Source organism: Silene latifolia, chromosome 3, assembly GCF_048544455.1.
Source record: "Silene latifolia isolate original U9 population chromosome 3, ASM4854445v1, whole genome shotgun sequence".
Lineage (NCBI taxonomy): Eukaryota > Viridiplantae > Streptophyta > Magnoliopsida > Caryophyllales > Caryophyllaceae > Silene > Silene latifolia.
Window position 1 is genome coordinate 129,695,777 of NC_133528.1, and position 22,763 is coordinate 129,718,539.

At 36.0% G+C, this 22,763-nt stretch overlaps 2 protein-coding genes across 3 annotated transcripts; both read left to right on the plus strand.

The window, feature by feature from the left end:
* The first annotated feature begins 3,499 nt into the window (after nt 1–3,499).
* On the plus strand, nt 3,500–4,204 carry LOC141649681 (secreted RxLR effector protein 161-like). The gene is made up of 2 exons (XM_074458363.1): nt 3,500–3,668; nt 3,756–4,204. Exons 1-2 carry the CDS (start codon nt 3,500–3,502, stop codon nt 4,202–4,204), a joined length of 618 nt encoding a protein of 205 aa, XP_074314464.1.
* Nucleotides 4,205–11,140: 6,936 nt separating this feature from the next.
* LOC141648027 (uncharacterized) lies at nt 11,141–16,425 on the plus strand. 2 transcript variants are annotated; one of them, XM_074456442.1, is made up of 13 exons: nt 11,141–11,322; nt 12,092–12,404; nt 12,492–12,698; nt 12,795–12,887; nt 13,073–13,213; nt 13,306–14,146; nt 14,222–14,482; nt 14,571–14,890; nt 14,984–15,166; nt 15,261–15,371; nt 15,453–15,537; nt 15,675–15,773; nt 16,152–16,425. In XM_074456442.1, exons 6-13 carry the CDS (start codon nt 14,069–14,071, stop codon nt 16,275–16,277), a joined length of 1,263 nt encoding a protein of 420 aa, XP_074312543.1. In that variant the 5' UTR covers nt 11,141–11,322; nt 12,092–12,404; nt 12,492–12,698; nt 12,795–12,887; nt 13,073–13,213; nt 13,306–14,068; the 3' UTR covers nt 16,278–16,425. The 2 variants fall into 2 exon arrangements, with proteins under 2 accessions (XP_074312543.1, XP_074312542.1); XM_074456441.1 differs by lacking the exons at nt 14,222–14,482; nt 14,571–14,890; nt 14,984–15,166 and having other exon boundaries at nt 11,148–11,322; nt 13,306–13,439.
* The last annotated feature ends 6,338 nt before the right edge of the window (nt 16,426–22,763 follow it).

Genomic DNA, 22,763 nt, shown 5'->3' on the forward strand with positions numbered 1-22,763 from the left:
CAGTGGACTCAAATTATGTAGTGAATATCCGACTAATCATCTAAAGGGGTAAATTAACTTGTATTAAGGTTTTACCCACAGGTAACCTGACGTTAAAGTGAAACACTCATTAAGAAGAGTATATTCGATTATGCAATTAAGCATGTGTAGGTTGTCCACAGATACTATACTTGCCTAATGAATGTTTGTGAATTACTCATTTAAGTTTCAAGTCTTATTCATAATTGATATTGTGTGTTAAACTCAAAGCCTAATGTTTTGAGCATTGTTCATAATGCAGTACCGTTGCAAAGCTCTCTCAATAACTGTGTCCAAGAAGTTCCACAACTTGATGGTACTAATTACTCAGAATGGAAAGAGCATCTCGAGTTCTATTTAGGGATCCTTGAACTCGATCAAGTGCTTATTGGGACGACTCCGGTGAACGACACGATGCGAGTAAAGAAGTACTTGAAGAATATAACTGGTGGAAGAAATCTGATAGTCTTTGCCAAAAGTTTTTACGTCTTACCACTGCACCAAACATTAAGCCTTCCATTTCGGAGACAGGCTGTAACACAACCAATAAGTACATGCAAATCATTAAGGAACGCTTTCAGACTACCGATAAAGCGGTAGCAGGAAGACTTATGTCTGAACTTACCACTGCTAAGTATAATGAGAGTGTGACCACCATGCAGCAGCATGTGTTACACATCACGAATCTGGGAGCTAAGTTGGGAAAACTGGGCATGAAAGTTGAGGATCCGTTCCTCGCCCAGTTTATCATCAACTCTCTGCCTGATAAGTTAGATGCTTTCCATCTTCATTACAACACTGTTAAAGAAATTTGGAGTGTCAATGAATTGACCAATAAACTGGTTCAGGAAGCAGCAAGAATCAAACAGAAAGATGAGGCTGATGCCTCAAGTAAGAGTACTGGCTTATCCCAAGCACATCATGTGCATCATGAAAGCGGGAAATCTAAAGGTAAGTTTGGAAACAGAAAAGGCATGAAGTCTGGCCCTTCTGATAAGCTGTCTGCATCTGGCATAAAGAAGGATATTAAGAAGCAGGAAAGTTGCTCTTTCTGTAAGAAACCTGGGCACTTTCAGAATGACTGCATAAAGCGTAAGAATTGGTTCGAAAAGAAGGGTAAGCCTTTGGCTTTAGTATGTTTTGAATCAAATTATGCTAAAGTTCCTTCTAATACATGGTGGCTAGATTCGGGCTCTAATGTATATGTTTCGAATTCCCTGCAGGGATTCCTTACGACAAGAACCATAAAGCCAAATGAGGCCTCCTTATACATGGGGAATAAAGATAAAGCCTCCGTAGAAGCCATTGGAAGGTTTAGCTTGGAATTAAGCACTGGATTTAAGTTGAATTTGGAGGATACACTTTATGTTCCCTCTTTCGGACGCAATTTAATTTCAGTTTCTAAGTTAGATAATTATGGTTTTAGATTAAGTTTTGGACAAGGTTGTTTCAGTATGTTTCGAGACAATGTTTTTATTGGTTCTGAGATTTTGGAAAACGGATTGTATCGTATTTATTTAGATAAATTGTTTTCAGAATCTCTTTGTGTTTCTCATAATGTTTCCCAACATAATAATGTTAGTTCGAAACGTGGAAGGTCTAATGAAAGTTCCTTTTTCTTGTGGCATAAACGTTTGGCCCATATTTCAAAAGAAAGGATGAGCATGTTAGTTAAAGACAATATACTACCTTCTCTTGATTTTACGGATTTTGGGACGTGTGTGGAATGCATTAAGGGTAAGCAAACCAAACACACTAAGAAAGGGTCCACAAGAAGCACTGCTCTTTTAGAGATTATACATACAGACATATGTGGTCCATTTGATGTTCCCTCCATGAGCGGAGAGAAATATTTCATCACTTTTATCGACGATTATTCACGTTATTGTTATCTTTACCTTTTGCATGAAAAATCTCAATCAGTAGATGCTTTAGAGGTTTACATTAAGGAGGTGAAAAGACAATTAGGAAAGAAAGTGAAAATCATAAGGTCAGATAGGGGTGGTGAGTATTATGACAAATATGATGAATCAGGACAACATCCTGGTCCTTTTGCAAAACTCCTTGAAAGTTTGGGTATTGTCCCTCAGTACACAACTCCTGGTTCTCCATGGATGAATGGTGTTCTTTGAGAGGCATAATCGGACCCTATTAGAGGCTGTGAGGACAATGATGAGTAATACCAATCTACCCATGAAGTTGTGGATGCATGCCCTTATGACTGCTGTGTATGTTGGAAACCGGGTTCCCAGTAAGGCTGTTTCAAAGACACCATTTGAACTGTGGAAAGGGTGGAAACCGAGTCTTCAACACTTACATGTATGGGGATGCCCAGTAGAGGCACGCATTTATAATCCACATGAAAGAAAGCTTGATCCTAGAACCATTAGTGGGTTCTTTATCGGCTATCCAGAAAAGTCCAAAGGGTATAGGTTTTACTGTCCTACACACAAGACTAGAATTGTTGAAACCGGAAATGCCAAATTCCTTGAGAATGGCGAAGTTAGTGGGAGTGATCAGGTAAGGGATGTCGTCGTCAATGAAGTTAGGGTGGCAATTCCAGTTCCTTTGCCCCCAATTTTTATTGATGAAGTTCCACATAATGATAATGTTGACTCAGTCGATATTGTGGAACCTAATGTTGATAACCCTTCACACCGAATGATAACATCGCCACCGAGGTTGTTGATACAAAGACTGAAATAGTATTAAGAAGGTCCACAAGACCTAGAAGGTCAGCTATTCCAGATGACTATGAAATATATCTACAACAATGTGAATTTGACATTAGTATGGATACTGATCCGGTTACGTTTTCACAACATATGAACGTTAATAATTCCGATAAATGGATTAATGCCATGAAAGAAGAGATGGAGTCTATGGCTAAGAATGAGGTCTGGGAGTTGGTCAATTTACCAATAGGTCATAAGGCTGTCGGCTGCAAGTGGGTCTTTAAGACCAAGCGCGACTCCTTAGGTAATATTGAACGACATAAAGCCAGACTGGTAGCTAAAGGCTTTAATCAGAAAGAAGGCATTGATTATAATGAAACCTTCTCTCCAGTTTCTAAGAAGGATTCTTTACGGATTATATTAGCTTTAGTAGCTCATTTTGACTTAGAGCTACATCAAATGGATGTGAAAACGGCATCCTTGAATGGGAGTTTGGAAGAAGAAGTCTACATGGCTCAGCCTGAAGGCTTCGTTATTGATGGCAAAGAGGACAAAGTTTGTATATTAAAGAAATCCATTTATGGGCTTAAGCAAGTTTCTCGGCAATGGTATATTAAGTTCCATAATACCATTACCTCCTTTGGGTTTCAAGAAAACACTGTTGATCAGTGTATCTACCTGAAGATCAGTGGGAGTAAGTTTGCATTTTTGGTCTTATATGTCGATTACATACTTATCGCGAGCAGTGATTTGGGACTACTACGTCAAACTAAAGATTTCCTATCAAGCAACTTGAGATGAAGGATATGGGAGAGGCGTCCTATGTGATCGGGGTGGAAATATCTCGAGACAGATCACAAAGGACATTAGGATTGTCTCAGAAAGCCTATATCATGAAGGTCTTAGAAAGATTTAACATGGTAAAATGTAATCCCAATGATGTTCCTATTCAGAAAGGGGATAAGTTCAGCTTGAGTATGTGTCCTAAGACTGAACTAGAATGAAATGCCATGAAAAACTTTCCTTATGCATCTCTGGTTGGAAGCTTAATGTATGCACAAGTCTGTACAAGACCTGACATAAGTTTAGCAGTGGGTATGTTGGGTCGATATCAGTCCAATCCTGGAATGGGTCATTGGAGCGCGGCTAAGAAAGTTTTAAGGTACTTAAAGGGAACAATGAACAAAATGCTCACTTATAGACATACTGATCAGCTTGAGGTTATTGGATATGCTGACTCAGATTTTGGAGGGTGTGTGGACTCAAGGAAAAGCACTTTTGGTTATGTGTTTGCTTTGGCTGGGGAAGCAATCTCCTGGAAGAGTGCTAAACAAACAATTATCGCCTCATCCACTATGGAAGCTGAATTTGTAGCATGCTTTGAGGCTACTATTCAAGCTTTATGGTTGCGGAACTTTCTTTCAGGGCTTAGCGTTATGAATTCCGTTGCAAGGCCGCTGAAAATTTACTTTGTGATAATGCCGCAAATTTGTCTTCTTTTCGAAAAATGATAGGTACTCTAAAGGAATAAAGCACATGGAAATGAAGTACCTATCAGTTAAGGAGGAAGTTCGGAAAAACACCGTGTCAATTGAGCACATCATGACTAGTGCTAACATAGCAGATCCTTTGACTAAGGGATTACCTCCAAAGACATTTTCAAGCATGCTACGATATGGGTCCTGGAGGATAATCATTAAGGCTTTTCATTTATGTTGGATCCTGCTAGTATTTTGTAATGATGACACTTATGTTTTGATTAATCAACTTATGTTTTCTTATGATGATGATTTCCGAACAATTTCTGTATCGTATTATTGTTATTGTATACATTGTTGTTGCACGATTAACAGAATCAGTTCTTTTCCTCAAGGACATTATCGGGGATTATGTTTGATCCTTGTACAGACTGATTATTCTAAACGATCGGTCCGTAGTACATGGAAGGACCACTTCTCTTGTATAGTAGTGTTTCCGCCATGACTCAACCAGTTGTTCGGAATGACCAGGGTAATTAAGACAAACCCATTATGTGTTCATTTGGCCGTTTACGCGTCTTATGGTTCTACTTATGCGTGACATTATGTTTGGTCGATAATATGGTCCAAGTGGGAGAATGTAAGAATTATTAATTCTCTATTATGTGGACCTAATTACTGATGTCAGTCACTTTAATTAGAAACGATTAGAAATAATGTTTCGGGTTTTTTTTGGGAGTAATAGAATAAGTGGATTACGGTTAATGTTTACAGGCCATTAACATATTAGGCCCGCTTATCTATTTAAGCCCCTCCTGCCACCTATATAAATAGATCACACCTGTTTGTGGTTTTAACCTAATTCATATTAATTGAGTGAAAACACACAGAAAGAGAATTAGAGACTAAGGAAGGCAGGAGAAGGCAAAACATTAGGATTCATCTTCTTATTGTTCTTAAGAAATCTCCTCATCAGATCTAATGACTACTCCATGTATGTATCTATCAGTAATTATCGCTGCAATTAAGATCCTATAATTATTGTTTACAACGCTAAGCTACATTTTTAGCCCAAATAAAACATAAAAGTCTACACCATATAAATTAAAATAAAAGATACACCATTGCAATTTCAATAACAGTACCAAGATGAGAAAACATAAAAGATAAAAGGTGTACGGTATATAGTATACCAAATTTACCTAACTAGCTTAGGAATTTTAACAAAACCAAATTTGCTAAAGGCGAAGAAAGAAACGAGTAAGACAACTCTACTAGAAAATCGAACGCAGATCTCTCACGACATCCTCTACTGTTAAATTAAAGCGTGGTTGCATCTGCATGTAAACAAGAAGTATCAGTTAATTAAATTCATACCTATATAGGTTGGTTCATCAAATTAATGACTATATCCCCTTGACCCTCTTCACATAATTATCAGTATATTTCTTCTGTCTTAATCATTTGTTTACTTATTATATTCTTTGTAAGTAGAACTGTAATCAAAGGTAAACAGATGATTTAGACGAGAGGATTATATGGCAACTAACATAATGTCAAAGATATACATCAACCAACTCCTTAATTGTTGGAAATATCTTACGCAACTAACTCCTTGATATTAGTCTTCCTAATTGTTAGCTACTGTAAATATTATTGTTAGTTGTTAGCTTAGTTTTCTCCTATTTTATAGTATTTTAGGTTTTTCTTTTGACCTATGTGTAGCTATATAAACTCTTGTATTTACTCATATTAATATACAATTATTCATCAACTCAATCAATTATCTTATATGGTATCAGGTTCTTCATCGATCCTAATATCGACTTTCATACAACCTGCCATCACCCTCCTTTCTTCGACTCATCCATGGCATCCAACAACAACTTCATCCCGAACATTGACGAACCCACCAAACCACTCCTATCAATCTCGTTTCCTCACTACACCAAACTCACGGCCACCACATATCACTCATGGAGCTACCAAATAACCCGTCTTCTTAAAGGCTATGGCCTCTTTTCATACCTTGACGGCACACTCCCACAACCGCCTGAAACCGTGACCCCAAACCCCACCGATGCTAAACCAAACCCCGACCCCGCACCCAACCCCGCCACAAGACTTGGTTCCGACAAGATCAACTCATCCTCGGTGCCGTTGCTGGCACCCTCGATGAGTCGGTTTCGTCCCTTCTCCTTGACGCTACCACATCCCACGAAGCATGGACCACCCTTGCTACCACTTACGCCAATCCGTCACGCGGTCATATCCTTCAACTTAAGGATCGACTCCGTAACATAACCCTTGGTGACCAAATCTGTTTCGAATACATGCTTGCCATCAAAGCATGTACCACTCAACTAGCCCAACTCGGGAAGCCAATGGATCCCGAAGACATCACTTCCCAAATTATCAGTGGCCTTGATCCCGAGTTATACAAGTCCGTCATCCATACGGTCCGAGCCCGTGATGTTCCCATTTCGTTTGAACAATTTCATGAGAAATTGATTCAACATGAACTCACTGTCAAGCACAAACCCTCCGCCACCACCTTTGCTCCATCGGCCCACGCTGCAACTCGCACCTATGCCCAAACCCAACCCCGCTATTACCACCAATCCAACCCACCCAATCACTACCATCAAAACCGTACCCACAATCACCACCGGACCCAAACCCGTAGCCCTACCACACCGACTCCCAACCTAAACCCTTTAAAGCGAAGTGTCGTATTGTAGGGATGTTGGTCATGTCATTAGGGATTGTCCCGACTTTAAACGCGATTATCCCAATGTTGTCTTCCCACCACCACCGCAGAAACAAACTCGCCCTTATGCCCACACTGCTACTACCTCGACCCAACCCTCCACCTCTTATCTCATTGATAGCGGGGCCTCTCATCATGTAACCAACGATCTCGACACACTTGCGCTTTACACCGCTTATGATGGACCAGACGATCTAGTAATTGGGGACGGCTTAACTCTCCCCATTACTCACCATGGTTCATTCTCTCTCTCAACTCTCTCTCACACCCTTCATTTTACTAATGTTCTTGTAGTTCCATCGATTTCTCGCCCTTTACTTTCCGTATCTCAATTCTGCAAAGATAATAATGCTTTACTTTGTTTCTCACACTCTTCTTTTTGTTTCAAGGACCTTAAAACAGGCCGAGTTCTCCTCCATGGCCGCTTCACCGACGGCTCATACCAGTGGACTCCTCCAACCTCCCAACCCCGAGCCCATGTAGTCAGTAAACCCTTCGAGCACCTTGTGGCACCATCGTCTAGGACACCCTTCAATTCTTTGTTTTAAAATTATTAAGTTCGCAATTTAATTTTCGCATTTCCCAATTTTCGCACTGTAATGCATGCTTAATTAATAAAAGTCACAAACTTCCTTTCTCCGTCTCTTCCCTTGTATCACACGCCCCTCTAGACCTTATTTTCTCCGACTTTTGGACCGCACCTATTATGTCCCATGACTCCTACAAATATTATATTATTTTTGTTGATCATTATACCCATTATTTTTGGCTCTACCCATTAAAGAAAAAATCCGACACATTCACCACATTCCATCGATTTAAAGCCATAATTGAAAAATTCTTTAACAAACCTATTCGCCAATTCTACTCTGATAACGGTGGCGAATACAAGAAATTAAACCCTTCCCTCCTTGACGATGGAGTCACACACTTAACCTCCCCACCACACACTCCCGAACACAACGGGGTTCTTTGAACGTCGTCACCGACACATTGTTGAAACCGGGCTCGCACTCCTTACCCATGCTCGGCTGCCCATGACCTTTTGGCCCTATGCTTTTTCCATCGCTACGTACCTTATTAATCGCCTACCATCAATCACCATTCACAATGAAACCCCTTACAAACTCCTTTTTCAACAACAACCTAATTATCAAAAACTTCATTCATTCGGATGTCTTTGTTACCCATGGCTCCGACCGTACACAAATCACAAACTTGAACCGAAATCCACCCCCTGCGTCTTTGTTGGTTACTCCACCACCCAAAGTGCATATTTGTGCTTTGATCCTTCAACTAAAAAGCTTTACACTTCTCGACATGTGAGGTTTGTTGAAACCGAATTTCCATATTCTGATCTTGTAAAACAACCCGTCTCATCCTCACTTTCTCCCTCTCAATGGTGTGACCTTACCATCCCAATTATCGACTCCCTACCACCCGTGACCACCCCTCAATCCCCCATACCTCCCCACGATCTCCCACGCCTTCTTCCCCTGCCACGACCTCCCCTCCTTCTTCTCCTGCCACTACCGCCTCCACATCCAGTACAAACCACCACCCCCACCCAAACCCCCACTGCTACACCCTCGCCCACTACCACCTCGCCTCCATCCACCACCTCCTCTGCCTCCAGCCCAACACCTCCCCCACCGCCTCCTCCACCACCTCCTACCCGCGCCATTACCCGACTAAGCAACAACATTGTCAAACCCAATCCCAAGTATGCCAAAGCCGCGACCCTACCTAGCTCTCATGTTACTCCCACTACGACCAAGCAAGCTCTCATTGATCCTAAGTGGCGAGCTGCAATGGTTGATGAACATGATGCGCTACTCCGTAACCAAACATGGACACTCGTAACACGTAACCTTGCTCCTAATGTTGTTGGATGTAAATGGCTATTTCGAATTAAGTATAATCCCGATGGCAGTCTTAAGCAACACAAAGCTCGCTTAGTTGCTAAAGGGTTCCATCAACGACCCGGCCTTGACTATTCAGAGACCTTTAGTCCCGTCATAAAACCGACCACAATACGCCTTATTCTTACTCTCGCTGTAACAAATGGTTGGCACCTACATCAAATTGATATCAACAATGCGTTCCTTCAAGGGAATCTTACTGACACGGTATTCATGACACAACCCCCTGGTTTTGTGAATTTCGACAAACCCGATTACGTCTGCAAGCTCAACAAGGCCATCTACGGTCTCAAACAAGCTCCAAGGACATGGTATACCGAACTCAAAAACTATCTCATTCAATTTGGTTTTAAAAACTCTATCTCAGAAACGTCTTTATTTATCTACAACACCGAACACACTCGACTATTTGTGCTCGTTTAGGTAGACGATATTATCGTCACTGGACCGAACCTATCTCATATTAACACATTTATTACACAAATCTCGGCCAAATTCTCCCTTAAAGATTTAGGACCGCTGTCTTACTTCTTGGGAATTGAAATCAGACCAAGTATTTATCCGACCTACTGCATAAATACAATATGCAAGAATGCAAGCCTGCCTCTACACCCATGTTATATATCCCACCTTCCACTAGTTAAAGAACCCTCCCAACCAATCGAAAATGAGACTGACTACCGCGCCCTCGTTGGTAGTCTTCAATATCTCTCACTCACTCGACCCGACATTGCGTTTCCCGTCAATAAACTAGCTCAATTCCTCAATCACCCCACCTCGTCTCACTGGTCTGCTCTCAAACAGCTCCTCCGTTATCTTAGGGGCACACTTTACCTAGGCATACAATTCACAAAGTCCTCCCCTCTCGGTCTTCATGCGTTTTGTGACGCGGATTGGGGAGGCGATCCAAATGATTTTGTGTCCACTTCCGGCTACCTAGTCTACCTTGGTCGAAATCTAATTTCATGGTCTTCCAAGAAGCAACGGGCCCTATCTTTATCCTCGACGGAAGCGGAATTTCGTGCTATAAATAACACTACTTCCGAATTGCTTTGGTTACACTCGCTTCTCCAAGAGCTTGGATTAACTCAACTCCATGCTCCCACGATTTTTTGTGACAATTTGAGTGCCACGAACTATTCAGCGAATCCTGTATTCCATTCTAGAATAAAGCACCTTGCACTCTCGTTTCATTTCGTCAAAGAACAGGTTCGACAAGGCTCCATTCAGGTACAACATATCAATGGCACCGATCAGTTGGCAGACACGTTAACTAAACCGCTTCACAAACCGCGCTTTTTTGAATTATCTAGCAAGATTGGACTCCGTCAAAGACCGTCCATCTTGAGCGGGAATGTCAAAGATATACATCAACCAACTCCTTAATTGTTGGAAATATCTTACGCAACTAACTTCTTGATATTAGTCTTCCTAATTGTTAGCTACTGTAAATCTTATTGTTAGTTGTTAGCTTAGTTTTCTCCTATTTTGTAGTATTTTAGGTTTTCCTTTTGACCTATGTGTAGCTATATAAACTCTTGTATTTACTCATAACAAATTTAAATAGCAAATGGGGATAATAGCACATTTGACCAACATATCTCATTAACAAAATTATCATTAACTGTCAAGATAGTACATGTGTGAATTTTTTTTATAGCTAAAAGAATGACATAATGAGTGAATCTATTATTACAATATGTATATTGGAAGACCGTATATTTCCTCCATTCCTTCAATATGTGAATTTGCCCGAATTTCCTATATACTAAAAGAATAACACAACTATAAACTTTCCCGTCTTATAAAAAAAGTTTCCAAAAAATTCTATTTTATTTACTAATAAATGATCATAAATATTAAATTCCAAACTAAGTTGCTAATTAACTTGATTCTAATAATCATAGATTTTATCATTAAATCCTCTATTTACTAAAAGAATAGGCGAATTTAAGAATTTTCCCGCTCAAATTACTTCAGCTATCACTACTACAACATGTAGATAAGAAATCATCAATAAATAACCATGTAAGTGTTTAAATGGTGTCTTATCTCAGAAAAACCAATCCATAAAGAAAAATGATTTCTTAAGTTGTGTGTGCCCCACTCAATATACATAACAAAGAAACCATCATAAAAAAGCTGGTTTCTTATGTGAAAAAATTGGCGCAATTATATATTTTGGTACATATAAAATGGCGCCATTACTACTAGACTACTACTCCGTACAAAGTAATTTTTTTGACTTTTTTGAAAAAAATATTAAAGTAGAATAAGGATAGTCAATTATCATTAGAAACATAAAAGAAAAAAAATCCATCACCCAACTCTCTCTTGAACCCTAGAAAACCCAATTACTACTCAACTTCTACTCTATACTCTCCAAATCCTCGGTCATTTTTGCCATCCACAACCTGCCATCGCCAACCTACTCATCAGCCGTCGCGATTTTCTGTCAGGTGAGTCCCCTTTCTTCATTTTTTTGTATAAATAAGCTTTGTTTTCCTTATTAATTGATGGGATGCAATTATGCTTGTTTTCAAAGATAGAAACCACAAAGATCCAATCTTTACATTGAAAATGGCGACTTTAACAACAATAAATTAGTACTGAGATATTGAAGTGTCTGTAAAACCGGAATTACATTGGAAATTCCCGACTTTGGGAAATAGTTTTTTGATGGGTCGATCTAAGAAAGGTAAACAAAGAGGGTTTATATGGGAATTTAAGGAAGGAAATGATGTTGAACATATTCGATTGAACGATGGGGAATTGAGATTCAAAGGAATAGAAATGAAAAATAAAGAGGGTTTATATGGGCATTTTTCATTTCGTTTAGTATTTGGCCTGCTAGTAATAAGACTAGAAATGCTATCAATTCGTTTAGTATTTGGCTTGCTTATGATGTTTAGTTTTCAAGTGGTGTAATTAATTACCTCCTTATGATGTTGAACTTTATGCAATTTATTTAGTATTTGACTATGAGTTGATTAATAAAAAATGATGCCACTAAGTAATAGAAGTTGATAATTAATTGTAAAGTAGTAGTGTGACCTTCTGTGTTTTCGAGTGTTAAACACCAGTAAAGGTCTAGGTCACATCCATAAGGAGAAGATATAGTTCACTCCATAATTTCAAAATGGTATCAAATCGTAAAATGAGTACGAAGTTCATTTATGTTTGTATGATATGAATTGGTTCTGAGTAGTTTATAAATTTTATGCACAGGTTTATGGCAAAAAAGAACAAACAAGCTCATCAACGTCGAAATGATTCAGAATCAGACCCTGAATCTGATGCTGAGAACGAAAATCGTGAATATGAGAGGGGTCGTACTGTGTTGGCATTAGTTGGGAAGGCGATTGATAGTAATACTAAAATTCCCTTGCAGTGGAATAGCAGAAACGTGCCATTTGGGGACCACAAAACCTCATTTTCCACATACATCGGCGTTGTTGCTCGTGAACGAGTATCCATCAACTATAGAAAGTGGCCGGACGTTCCACAAGCTAAGTTAGATGAGGTTTATGAGTTCATCGCGGTAAGAAAGAATTCATCACAAAACTGCTTATATTAAGAAAGTTATTTATTACAAACTTATTTTAATTACCATAAAAATAATGTGCAGAAAGGGTTCATAGTACGAGAAGATCGTAGAAAGTGGATCCTAACACGAGCCAGTAAAAGATGGAATGCTTTCAAGACTAGATTAAGAAAGTATTGGTTATACAAATCTGATGGAGAGATTAGAAAAAAGAGGCCATGGAAATACCGTTGGATACATCAACCTGTTTGGGACAAATTCACTGCCACTTATACTACTCCCGAGTTTAGAGTAATTTTATTATATAAGCTTTGCTATTATAGATTTCGTATTTAATGAACATACAAATTCTCTTTCTCTAACTTTGTTTCATTATGTTATGCAAAGGCAATAAGTGCCAAGTTTCGGGAAAAATCACAATTAAAGAATTCAAGCTATCGAGGAGGAAGACGTGGGTACCAGTATTTTGAGGAACAAGTTGTAAGTTTTCATAAAGCTAACTTCGTGGTTTTGTTGTTAGAACGTGTTTTGGTTGTCCTTATTTTTACACTGTATAATCTTTTAAGATCATTGTTGTGCATCAGTTCATGGTGGTGAGTGTAGAACGATTACGATACCTACTTTTATGCTAATCTTATGTTTGACAAGCCGCTATTTAATTTTAGGAACAAGAGCTCCTGAAAAAAAAAATCCATTTCACGGAAGTTCCTCGACATTTAGTGTGGATTAAAGCTCATTCTGATGTTAATGATGATGGTCATATAATCTTTAACAATCCAACAGATCTGAAAGTTGGTGAAGAAATTGTAAGAATTATTTGTGCATTATTTCATATCGCCAAAACTCGTATCTTATAATTTACTACTAAATTGCTTGAATTATCTATTGTTTGTGTCAGAGAACATTGATGGCACAATCCCAAGATGGAGGAATAGGATCCAGTGGCCGAGATGATATTTTAGCTAGAGCATTAAAGAAGCCCGAACGAGGAGGTCAAGTTGTCGCTGTAGGATCTGGGATCACAAACAAAGAGTATTTTGGCTATAACAAACCGATCCCACCTAGCCATTTGCACACTCAAATTAATAATTTGACGTCGGAATTGGTAGCTGTGAAAAACCAACACAATCTTTTGGCCTCTTTTGTTTTGTCAAACTTAAACGAAGAACAATTGAGACGATTTCCAGCCATTACTACTGATGCTAATGGCCAGTTAGACGCTTCTGGTCAGTTTGGTTCTTTTGGTCAGCCAGGGTTAAACGACACTCGATCTATTCCTTTTATAGGCCATGTTGGTAACCAAGCTACGAGTTTTAATGTCCAAACCATCGGTGCTAATGGCCGTTTGACGCTTCGGTCGTTTGGTTTTTTTTCGTCACCAGGATTAACCTAAGCACTCGATCTAATCCTTTCATAGGCCATGTTGGTAACCAAGCTAATGGTTTTGATGTCCAAACTACTGGTGCTAATGGCCAGATAGACGCTTCTGTGTTAGACGAAGGGGTTTCATTCACCCAATTGTTGACTGCTAGTTTTGGACTTCGCCAAGGGTGCAAAGATGACAGAGTCTCCCGTCCTAATCATCAAGAAAGGCTTCTAGTGGAGGAGACTGAACCTTATCGTGTGGAGACTGAACCTTATCGTGTTCCTTGGCCACGAAAATGGGCCACGAGTTGCAACATAATCCACACAATAACTTTCAGCTTCAATCTAGCCGTAATCGTTCTATATTTCTGGAGGTAGTAAACATTTTTTTTTATTATTTGATTAAAGGTGTTAGTAATAGAATAACCTTGTTTTATATATATTATTAGGGAGAGAATGATTGTTGCTTAGCGATTGAAGGCGACCAAGGGCACCAAATTGTTGCTAACGGAACGGTATTCATAGAGTCTGCTGAGAAAGTGACAGTTCATTGTCATAGTCTATCAGCTGGTTTCCGTCGAGTGAGTATTATAGAAGCTATTATGCCTTGTGCACCTTTGCCATGTCCTACCGAGGAATTTACCGTAGTTGTTCAAGCCATACACAGCTTTGTCAAGTGGCCAAGTCATTTGATTTTTCCAAGAAACATGGTAAATGCATATTAGCATAACTAAGTACTGCTTTACATATTCTGAAACAAGTTGCCACGTCATTTAATTTTATTTTTTGAGAATGCAGGATGATGATGAAACTGCTAAAGCTGATCTCCAACCAAAAAATCAGTTTACCACCACATCCCCACGATCGTGTTCATCTCAAGGATCATGCTCTCGAAAGTACATTATAACTGATAAGGATCGAGCTAAGTTAACCACTGATTTATTGCGTGTTTTAAAGAACGAAGCTATGGTTATGAAAAAAAATGATGAAAAAATCATAGTTCCAATCCCTACAAGTGTCTGTTATTTTTCCATTGATGTTGAACTTAACTATGAAGATATGTTTGATTGGTGTTTTCAGAGAGAGATTGGAGCAAATCACATATCCATTTTTATGAAGTAAGTGCCTCGCTACTCAGTTTAGGACATTATATATTGTGTGTATTTTATTGCTAATTATGTTTAGTCGATTTTTTCTTTTATGCGTACAAGGTACTTAAGTGAAAAATGTCATAAAGAGAGTGTTTCCGGAATGTATGGATTTTGTGACGTCAACTATCTATCACCCTTATCACTGTTGGAAAAGGGGGAGCGCATCGACTACTTAGCTCGTGTCTTTGGTTGGAATGAAGGTTTGAATATTAATCAAACGTTCTTTGCTCCTTTTCATGAAAAGTAAGTAAACACTTAGTGCTTTACTGATTTAGTAACAACTTTTTATGATGTGTTTGATTGTTCTACATTTACTTCACTACTCTTTTGTATACAGTCGTCATTGGATGCTAGCTGTTATTAGTCCATGGAATGGAATAGTCTGGTGGCTTAATCCTTCGGGTTCTGAAAATGAGATCTCTCAATTCGCTGAAGAGATTATCAATGAGTATGTAACAATAAAACAAAATCACCTCTTTAATGTTATCGTACACTACTTTAGATATCTAATTTTGTTACAATTATTTAGAGGAATCATAAAGTTTAGCCTGGAACATCGAAAGGACATTAAGAAACTGAAAAGGAAACCACTTATTAAGTGGAGGAAACCATTGGTATGTTCGTTAAGCAATTTATGTATATTCTTTATAAGTGCATTTTATTTTTTGATGCATATACATAATAAATTGGACGATTTTTCATTACTTTTATCAAATTTAAAGTTCATTGGAATTCTGATTTTTTGTATCAGTGCCCTCGACAACCAGTTGACTCGCTAGATTGTGGATTTTATGTTTGTCGTTATATGCTCGAAGCAATTGCAAATAGACACCAAGTGATTCCTGATCAGGTATGACTCGCTAGATTGTAGATTTTATGTTTGTCTTTATAGCTACAAGATGAATTTGTATTGTGAGTTTTGTGTTGATGAGTTTTTGATGTTATTGGTATATTGATTCTTGGATGAAAGTTGTTAAGAGTAGAACTAGGGGGTCGAGGGATCTAAGGATGATGTTCAGCCTACATAGCTTTAGCTGCAGCTAGGCTAGGGTGAAGCTGTGTTGGATAACCTCCAAGTGCTTTGGCTTATATGAACCACATTATTTTCTTGTCTGTTGCGATATTAGAATGTTGAACTACGTCTTAATTGTTTTGGCGTGGTTTGTTACCAAACTGCACATGTAAACAATTGTACTAATTGTTTTCCTAATGCTTTTTTTTTTTGTAGTATTTTAAGGATGTTCCGAAGACGTATGAGCAACAAATGATTGATGAGGTTAGAGATATGTGGACCACATTTGTTCTCAAGCACAAAGAAGTAGAGGACGAGGAGGATGGTTTAGAAGTTAGTTAATGAGCTAGCTACATTATTTGGTAATTTTTTGGCAAATATGCTAATTTTTGGGTGTTAAACAATTAGTGACACAAAATACATTGGGCTTCAAGTTGTAAATTTGAAAATATTTTTGCATCAATATATATAATATGATGATTTTTGAAAATCATTTGATTTCTACTTTTGCGTACTGTGTATGATGATTTTGGAAAAAAAAATGAGATTAATTGTATAATAAGGCGTATAATATATAAATAATTAGATGATTATTAATTTAGGATAAGAAACCATATATCTCTATAACAAGGTGTCTAGTACTTAGATAAGAAACCATGTATCTCTTTAACAAGGTATCTAGTAGTAAGATAAGAAACCATCTATCTTCATAACAAGGTGTTTAAAATTTAGATAAGAAACCATTTTTCTTACTTTGGTGATTATTTCTCCTGCTACCAAAGAAATCATCTAACTCCTAACATTGGTTTCTAACCTTGAAACAAAGACATCATTTTTTTTGCATGGTCTCTTACCCTAAGAGACCTTTGACCTTGAGACCATCTCTATAATGGTCTCTTTGGCTATATTCCAATGGTTTCTTTGACATTTTTTGTAGTAGTGTATAAATTAGCCCTTAATATGTTAGGTAATTATTCTCACGTTTTGGGCTTAATATTTTTGCTTCTTCTATATTCCATAGAAATGTTGGCCTACCTTATATATAATTCTTATTTGTGAATATTTATACAAAATATATTCTACCAAAGAACTTTAAATTATCTATTATTTTACGTGTGAATATTTATACGGTATATGTTAGATTGTAAGGCGTCTATATATTTTACTCATATTATAATTACTTTTTAACCAAAACTGTATCTTAAATATTATATTTATTTGTCGACCATTAACACAAAATTAAAACTTTAATTATTACTCCGTATATGTTAATTTCTTTATATATCACGATCTAAAAATCCATGCATTCGCACGGGATCTAAACTAGTTACAAATTAATTAAGTAAATTAATCGTTATAATCTCTAATATTGTCATCTAACAAAACTGTTCATTTCTACACTAGTTAGCATATTAATGGTCAATAAATCTATTCTCTTTTTTCTTATCTAACGAAGCGTGCACTTAATCTGTAGTCGTATTACAACAGATGGGAAGAGGATTTAAAACTGAGACCTATTGTTAGTAATATATACCTCCCTCTTAAGTCTTAACTACAAGAGTAAGACATGATTGAGTGCAATTTATCAAGCATAACTCCATCTTAACGTATTTTTCCAAATGCGTACCAAAAAACGTATTTTTCCAAATAAGCAGGAATCAATAATTTTTAGGATTTATGTAAATATTTGAAATCAAAACATTCATTTTGATCAACTAAAACATAATATTGAGTTATTATATGAACAAAAGTACAAAACCAAGCTCCATTGGCCGAGGTTGGACCTCTAAACAAATACAGACTACAGTATGACTTGATTCTAAAAGAATATTACTAGTATGACTTGATTCTAAAATGATTATCTCTAACATTCGTCTCCCCAATCTTCATTTCCTTCCATTTTTTTCTTAAAAAAATGAGTCCGAAATTTATTCTAGATCGATAGATAATTATTCAAAAGTACAGTAGAGATGCGAGACTAAGAGTAAAATATATACTTGGGCAACAATGGTTGTAACATGTGTGTCTTCCCCAATAGTCATGGTATTAGTATGGGTGATGTTGAGTTGTAGTTCTTCAACCTTGTTCATAATATTAGTTAAAGTACCCCTTTGCTTCCTACAGGTTATCTCGATGCGGACTTTCATATCCGAAAATCTAACTCTAATCTCAGGAAGATCTTCATTATTAATAGATGAACTGCTGCTGCTGCTGCTGCTGTTATCCATCTTTTGTATGCCCTCAATTGCTAAAACAATAACGATTGCAAACAAATTATGATCATATTCTTTTGTTTTTAAAAGGGTATATAAGCATTTGTTAGAAGGGTTGGAGTTGGTGCTCCAAAATTTATTAAATTAGCTTCCTACATTTTAGTCAGTGGTTAGTTAGTTTTCTATATATTAATGTGAGCACCATTTTAGTTGTTCAAAAATCATGTTATCATGCTTAGGTTTTGGGCGAGCAAAAAATCCGATTATCTAAACCGATCCGATATCTGATTCGTATCCTATCCAAATTTTTGGATATCTGATCTGAAAGTTATGTTTGGTCTTGGGTTGAATATGGATATTAGAATTAAAACATTTGGATATCTGATCCGATCCGAAACTATAGTTTTCTAGTATAGTTTCGAAAAAATATAATTTTATCTGATACAACAATTTAACTAAAGTGTAAAATATTAGAGAAATATGTAAGTGTTACTTAAATTTTAGGTCGAAAACATTATATTGGAGTAAGAATACGAAAGAAAATCATATCATGTAAGACGATGGATATCCGCATTCAATCCGATTATTTTAGATATCCAAACAATGGTTATCCGAAACATTTGGTTGGATATGAATATCTGATTTTAGGAATTTATAATATAAATATCCGATACGAACTAATACTTTGGATCAGATATCTGATCCGCGCTCTGCCCTACTTAGGGCTAATGTGTTGGTTATGCATATCGTGATGTCCTAGACTTTAGTTTGAAGTATTAAGTTGTATTAACTTAGCTTGTTCAAGACCATGTGTACTCTTTATTATGAGTTCTTAAAACTTTTTAGTTATATTTTAATTTTTTGATGTCAAAATTAAAATTTAATTAAGTTTATATGTATTATTTTTTAGTTTCATTATAATTTTTAAGAGGATATATACACATTTGTTAAAACTATATATGGGAGTTGGTGCTCCAAAATTTATTAAATTAGTTTTCTTACATTTTAGTTAGTGGTTAGTTAGTATCCTATTAATGTGAGCACCATTTTAGTTGTTCAAAAATCATGTTATCATGCTTGGTGCTAATTTTAATTTGTTGGTTATGCAAGTCGTAGCTTCCTAGACATGAGTTTGAAGTATTAAGTTGTAAATTTGTAATCCTAATTAAAGGTCTAGAGATTATATTATTATTTGGGCAAGTTAATATGAAAACTTTTTTTTTTCTCGACTTACACTCCTCTTAAAATTTTTATAAAAAGCGGATAAAGATTATTTATGAATGATGTGTGATAAAATAGTTTCAATTTCATAATGACTACATCAACTCAATAAATACTAATGATTTAATTTTGAGCTTCTTTTGAAGAGAAATAAAAAGAAAAAATAAATACTAATACATGCATTAATTGCATTGATTTATGTGTAATTTATTCTCTATCTTTTAAATTAACGTAGTTGCTCATTCATGGACGAGTTTTACTCTTTCATGGACTTTTTTTCATTATTTTTCCATAGCATGCCCTTTGCCTAGAAACAAAACAAAAAAAACTCTCTAATTTTCTCCTCACAAATTTAATCGAATCCACAAAATTAGTCAAATCCGTCAAATTACACAATTATGGATGGTAATTCTCGTATCGATCGAGTAATAATTCTAATTCTTAATTTTATCAATTATATTATAAAAGTATCAAATTAAAGAATTTATTTACCCTAATTAATTTAGGGTTTGTTTAAACAGTTCCGACATTGGCGTGAGGGACGACCATAAAAGAGTATAGAGTATACTTTCCGGCGGCAGTACATGAATAGATTGAAAACCATGTTACTGCGTTACTCCTTTGCTTGTTTGATTTTTTCGTTTTTCATTTTCGTTCGTTTTTTTTTTTTTTTTTTTTTTTTTGTTAAATGTTTTGTATTTCTTTTTTTAATTGTCTGAGGAGGTTGTCAAGACGGTTAGTGATACAATGGAGGCAGCAGTGAGGGTGGTGAATGATGGCTAACGGATTGTGGTGGTTGGAGGGTGGTAGTTAAAGTGAGAAAAGAGTAAATGAAAGAGATAGAGAGAGAATGAGAGAAGGGTATTAAAATGAAAATCATTAAAATAAAAAGGATATTATGGTCATTTATGTTCATGAAAGAGTAAAACTCGTACATGAATAAGCATCACCAAATTTAAAAGGGTATTAAATGTTTAATTTATGTGTAATTTATTCCCGATCTTCTAAATTAATATCAAATTTTCCTCTTTTTAATATGCATGTCAGAAAAATAGTTTTGTAATAGTGCACTTAAGCAAATGTTAATGAGATTTAAATGGGAAGTTAAGACGGAGAAAATTATGGTCTCAAGCTTTTCACTTAAAATCCTTTAATAAGAGTCCTTAGACCACCGTTTTTACAATCTATAGTTCAAACCTGAAACTCCAAAGTATAAGAATACCACAAGTCCACAACACAAATTAAATTCTCATTTAAGACGAGCATATTCATCTTAAGCTTAAAACCGGTCATATTATTAGAGTAAAACAAAAGCAAAATACATAGAGAAAAACAATAGATTTGTTTTATATGCACATATGAGATGATACTTTAACCGTTTTATGCTAAGACGGATAGCTTACTACACTATATAACATATCTCAACAAAAAAAGTATAGAATGAGAAAGAAGAAATGGGATGAATACCTGAACTTAGATTAGATCACTGATATGGCTATCCTATGACTGTTTTCTGTATTATATCTTTTGTTACTCGTTTGGTGCAAGTGTATCGCCATTCCACTTATTTATTTATAGAAAAATAAATACTGAAAGTTGAAATCAAAAGGGAGCATATACAAAAGCCATGGAATTTAATATAAGAAATATCATTACAGGAATCACATGCATATTTTTATTACTCCCTCCATCTTTTTATATATGACGTTTTGCATTTACGAGGTAAGCCTTTGACTTTAATATTTACAAAAATATATTTGTTCAAAAAATATAAAAATGATACCATAAAATTCCTTACGAAAAATTCTTTCATATGAGTATACATATCATAATATTTAGTCTTATATTTTAAGAGATACTCCCTCTATTTTTTTATATATGACTTTCTCACATTTCGAGACACTCCCTTCTCTCTTCAATATCTCTTAAAATATAAGACTAAATATTATGATATGTATACTCATATGAAAGAATTTTTCGTAAGGAATTTTATGGTATCATTTTTATATTTTTTGAACAAATATATTTTTGTAAATATTAAAGTCAAAGGCTTACCTCGTAAATGCAAAACGTTATATATAAAAAGATGGAGGGAGTATTGAAGAGAGAAGGGAGTGTCTCGAAATGTGAGAAAGTCATATATAAAAAAATAGAGGGAGTATTATATTACTATCTTGGTATATAAAATATTACTGGATTCCCGCGACACAAACTTCGTATATGATTGTCGTTCATCGTCGACCTCCGCTCTCATAAGGTCCCCTACCACTAGACATTATTCATAAGTAAAGAGATTTATAATTTACTTATAATACTAGTATTCCATTGCCAACTTTGAATTATCAGAAATTCTCGTTTAAGACGGACACTATCCGTCTTAAGTTTAAGACATGTTAAATACATATATACCAAATCACCTCATTTATTGCTTAGAAAATAACAAAAAAAAATTGTTCTTATTACCATTATGTATTAATATTTGACCCGTTTTAAGCTTAAAACAAATAGTGTCCAGTTTAAGCAAGATTTGATGTTAAATTATATGACGCTACTGTATTAATATTAATTTTTTAGGGCTTCGCAGTAGTTTCATCATATCGATTAACAAACAAGTCCAATACCCTAGCCTAGGTAGTGACAGTATTTAACGGACTCGATTTGATACCCTGTTAAATTAATAAATATAACTATTATTGAAATCTTATCTACATTTACTAATATTGTTCCCGATGTTGACAAAAAGGGAAAAAAAAAATATTGTTCCCGATGCGCTGCCAAGCACGCTCTACAAGATTCAAGTGACAGGGCTGAAAAATTTATTTGAAACTTTGTACGACCTTTTGTAATGGACTTAGTTGCTCTTGTGATGGGGGGCAATCAGAATTGTGATACACCTAGGGCTATGGTCCTCTTAAAAGCATATAGTCATATTTAACCCTACTTTCTACGCTAAAATATTTGTTTTTAGCATAATTATAAGACCTACCACCTACACGTCATAACTTTAAAATTTTATTAGACTTTACATTGACCTATTTACATGACTTGTTTGGAAAAGACAACAAAAATATTGGGAATAAATTTTCAAACTTTTGTAATTTTTAATACTACCACATATTCACTATTTTCTTCCCTTTGTTTGTAGGCACGGGTATTAAGAGTAAAAGACACTACTACAATAAAAGGAATAAGTAACACTAGATAGAAAACATCTTAATATGATAAGCGTCTTCTAAATTAATAGAGAACGCTCCAAACACAAAACGGTTATTTAAAACTAAAATATAGAACGCCTATGATAATAACCATTATCTATTGGATGGGTACAAGGAATCGCCTACTGCTACTCCTATTATTATATTAATTTATTAATAACTTCTCTTTTAGGCGGCTA

Bases quoted from the DNA above. Each gene is read 5' to 3' on its own strand.
- LOC141648027 (XM_074456441.1), top strand. From the start codon at position 12,096: ATGGCAAAAAAGAACAAACAAGCTCATCAACGTCGAAATGATTCAGAA. The intron at 12,405-12,491 runs GTAAGAAAGAAT...AATAATGTGCAG, and splicing joins AGGTTTATGAGTTCATCGCG to AAAGGGTTCATAGTACGAGA. The intron at 12,699-12,794 runs GTAATTTTATTA...TGTTATGCAAAG, and splicing joins ATACTACTCCCGAGTTTAGA to GCAATAAGTGCCAAGTTTCG.
- LOC141649681 (XM_074458363.1), top strand. From the start codon at position 3,500: ATGGGAGAGGCGTCCTATGTGATCGGGGTGGAAATATCTCGAGACAGA. The intron at 3,669-3,755 runs GTATGTGTCCTA...TGTATGCACAAG, and splicing joins AGGGGATAAGTTCAGCTTGA to TCTGTACAAGACCTGACATA.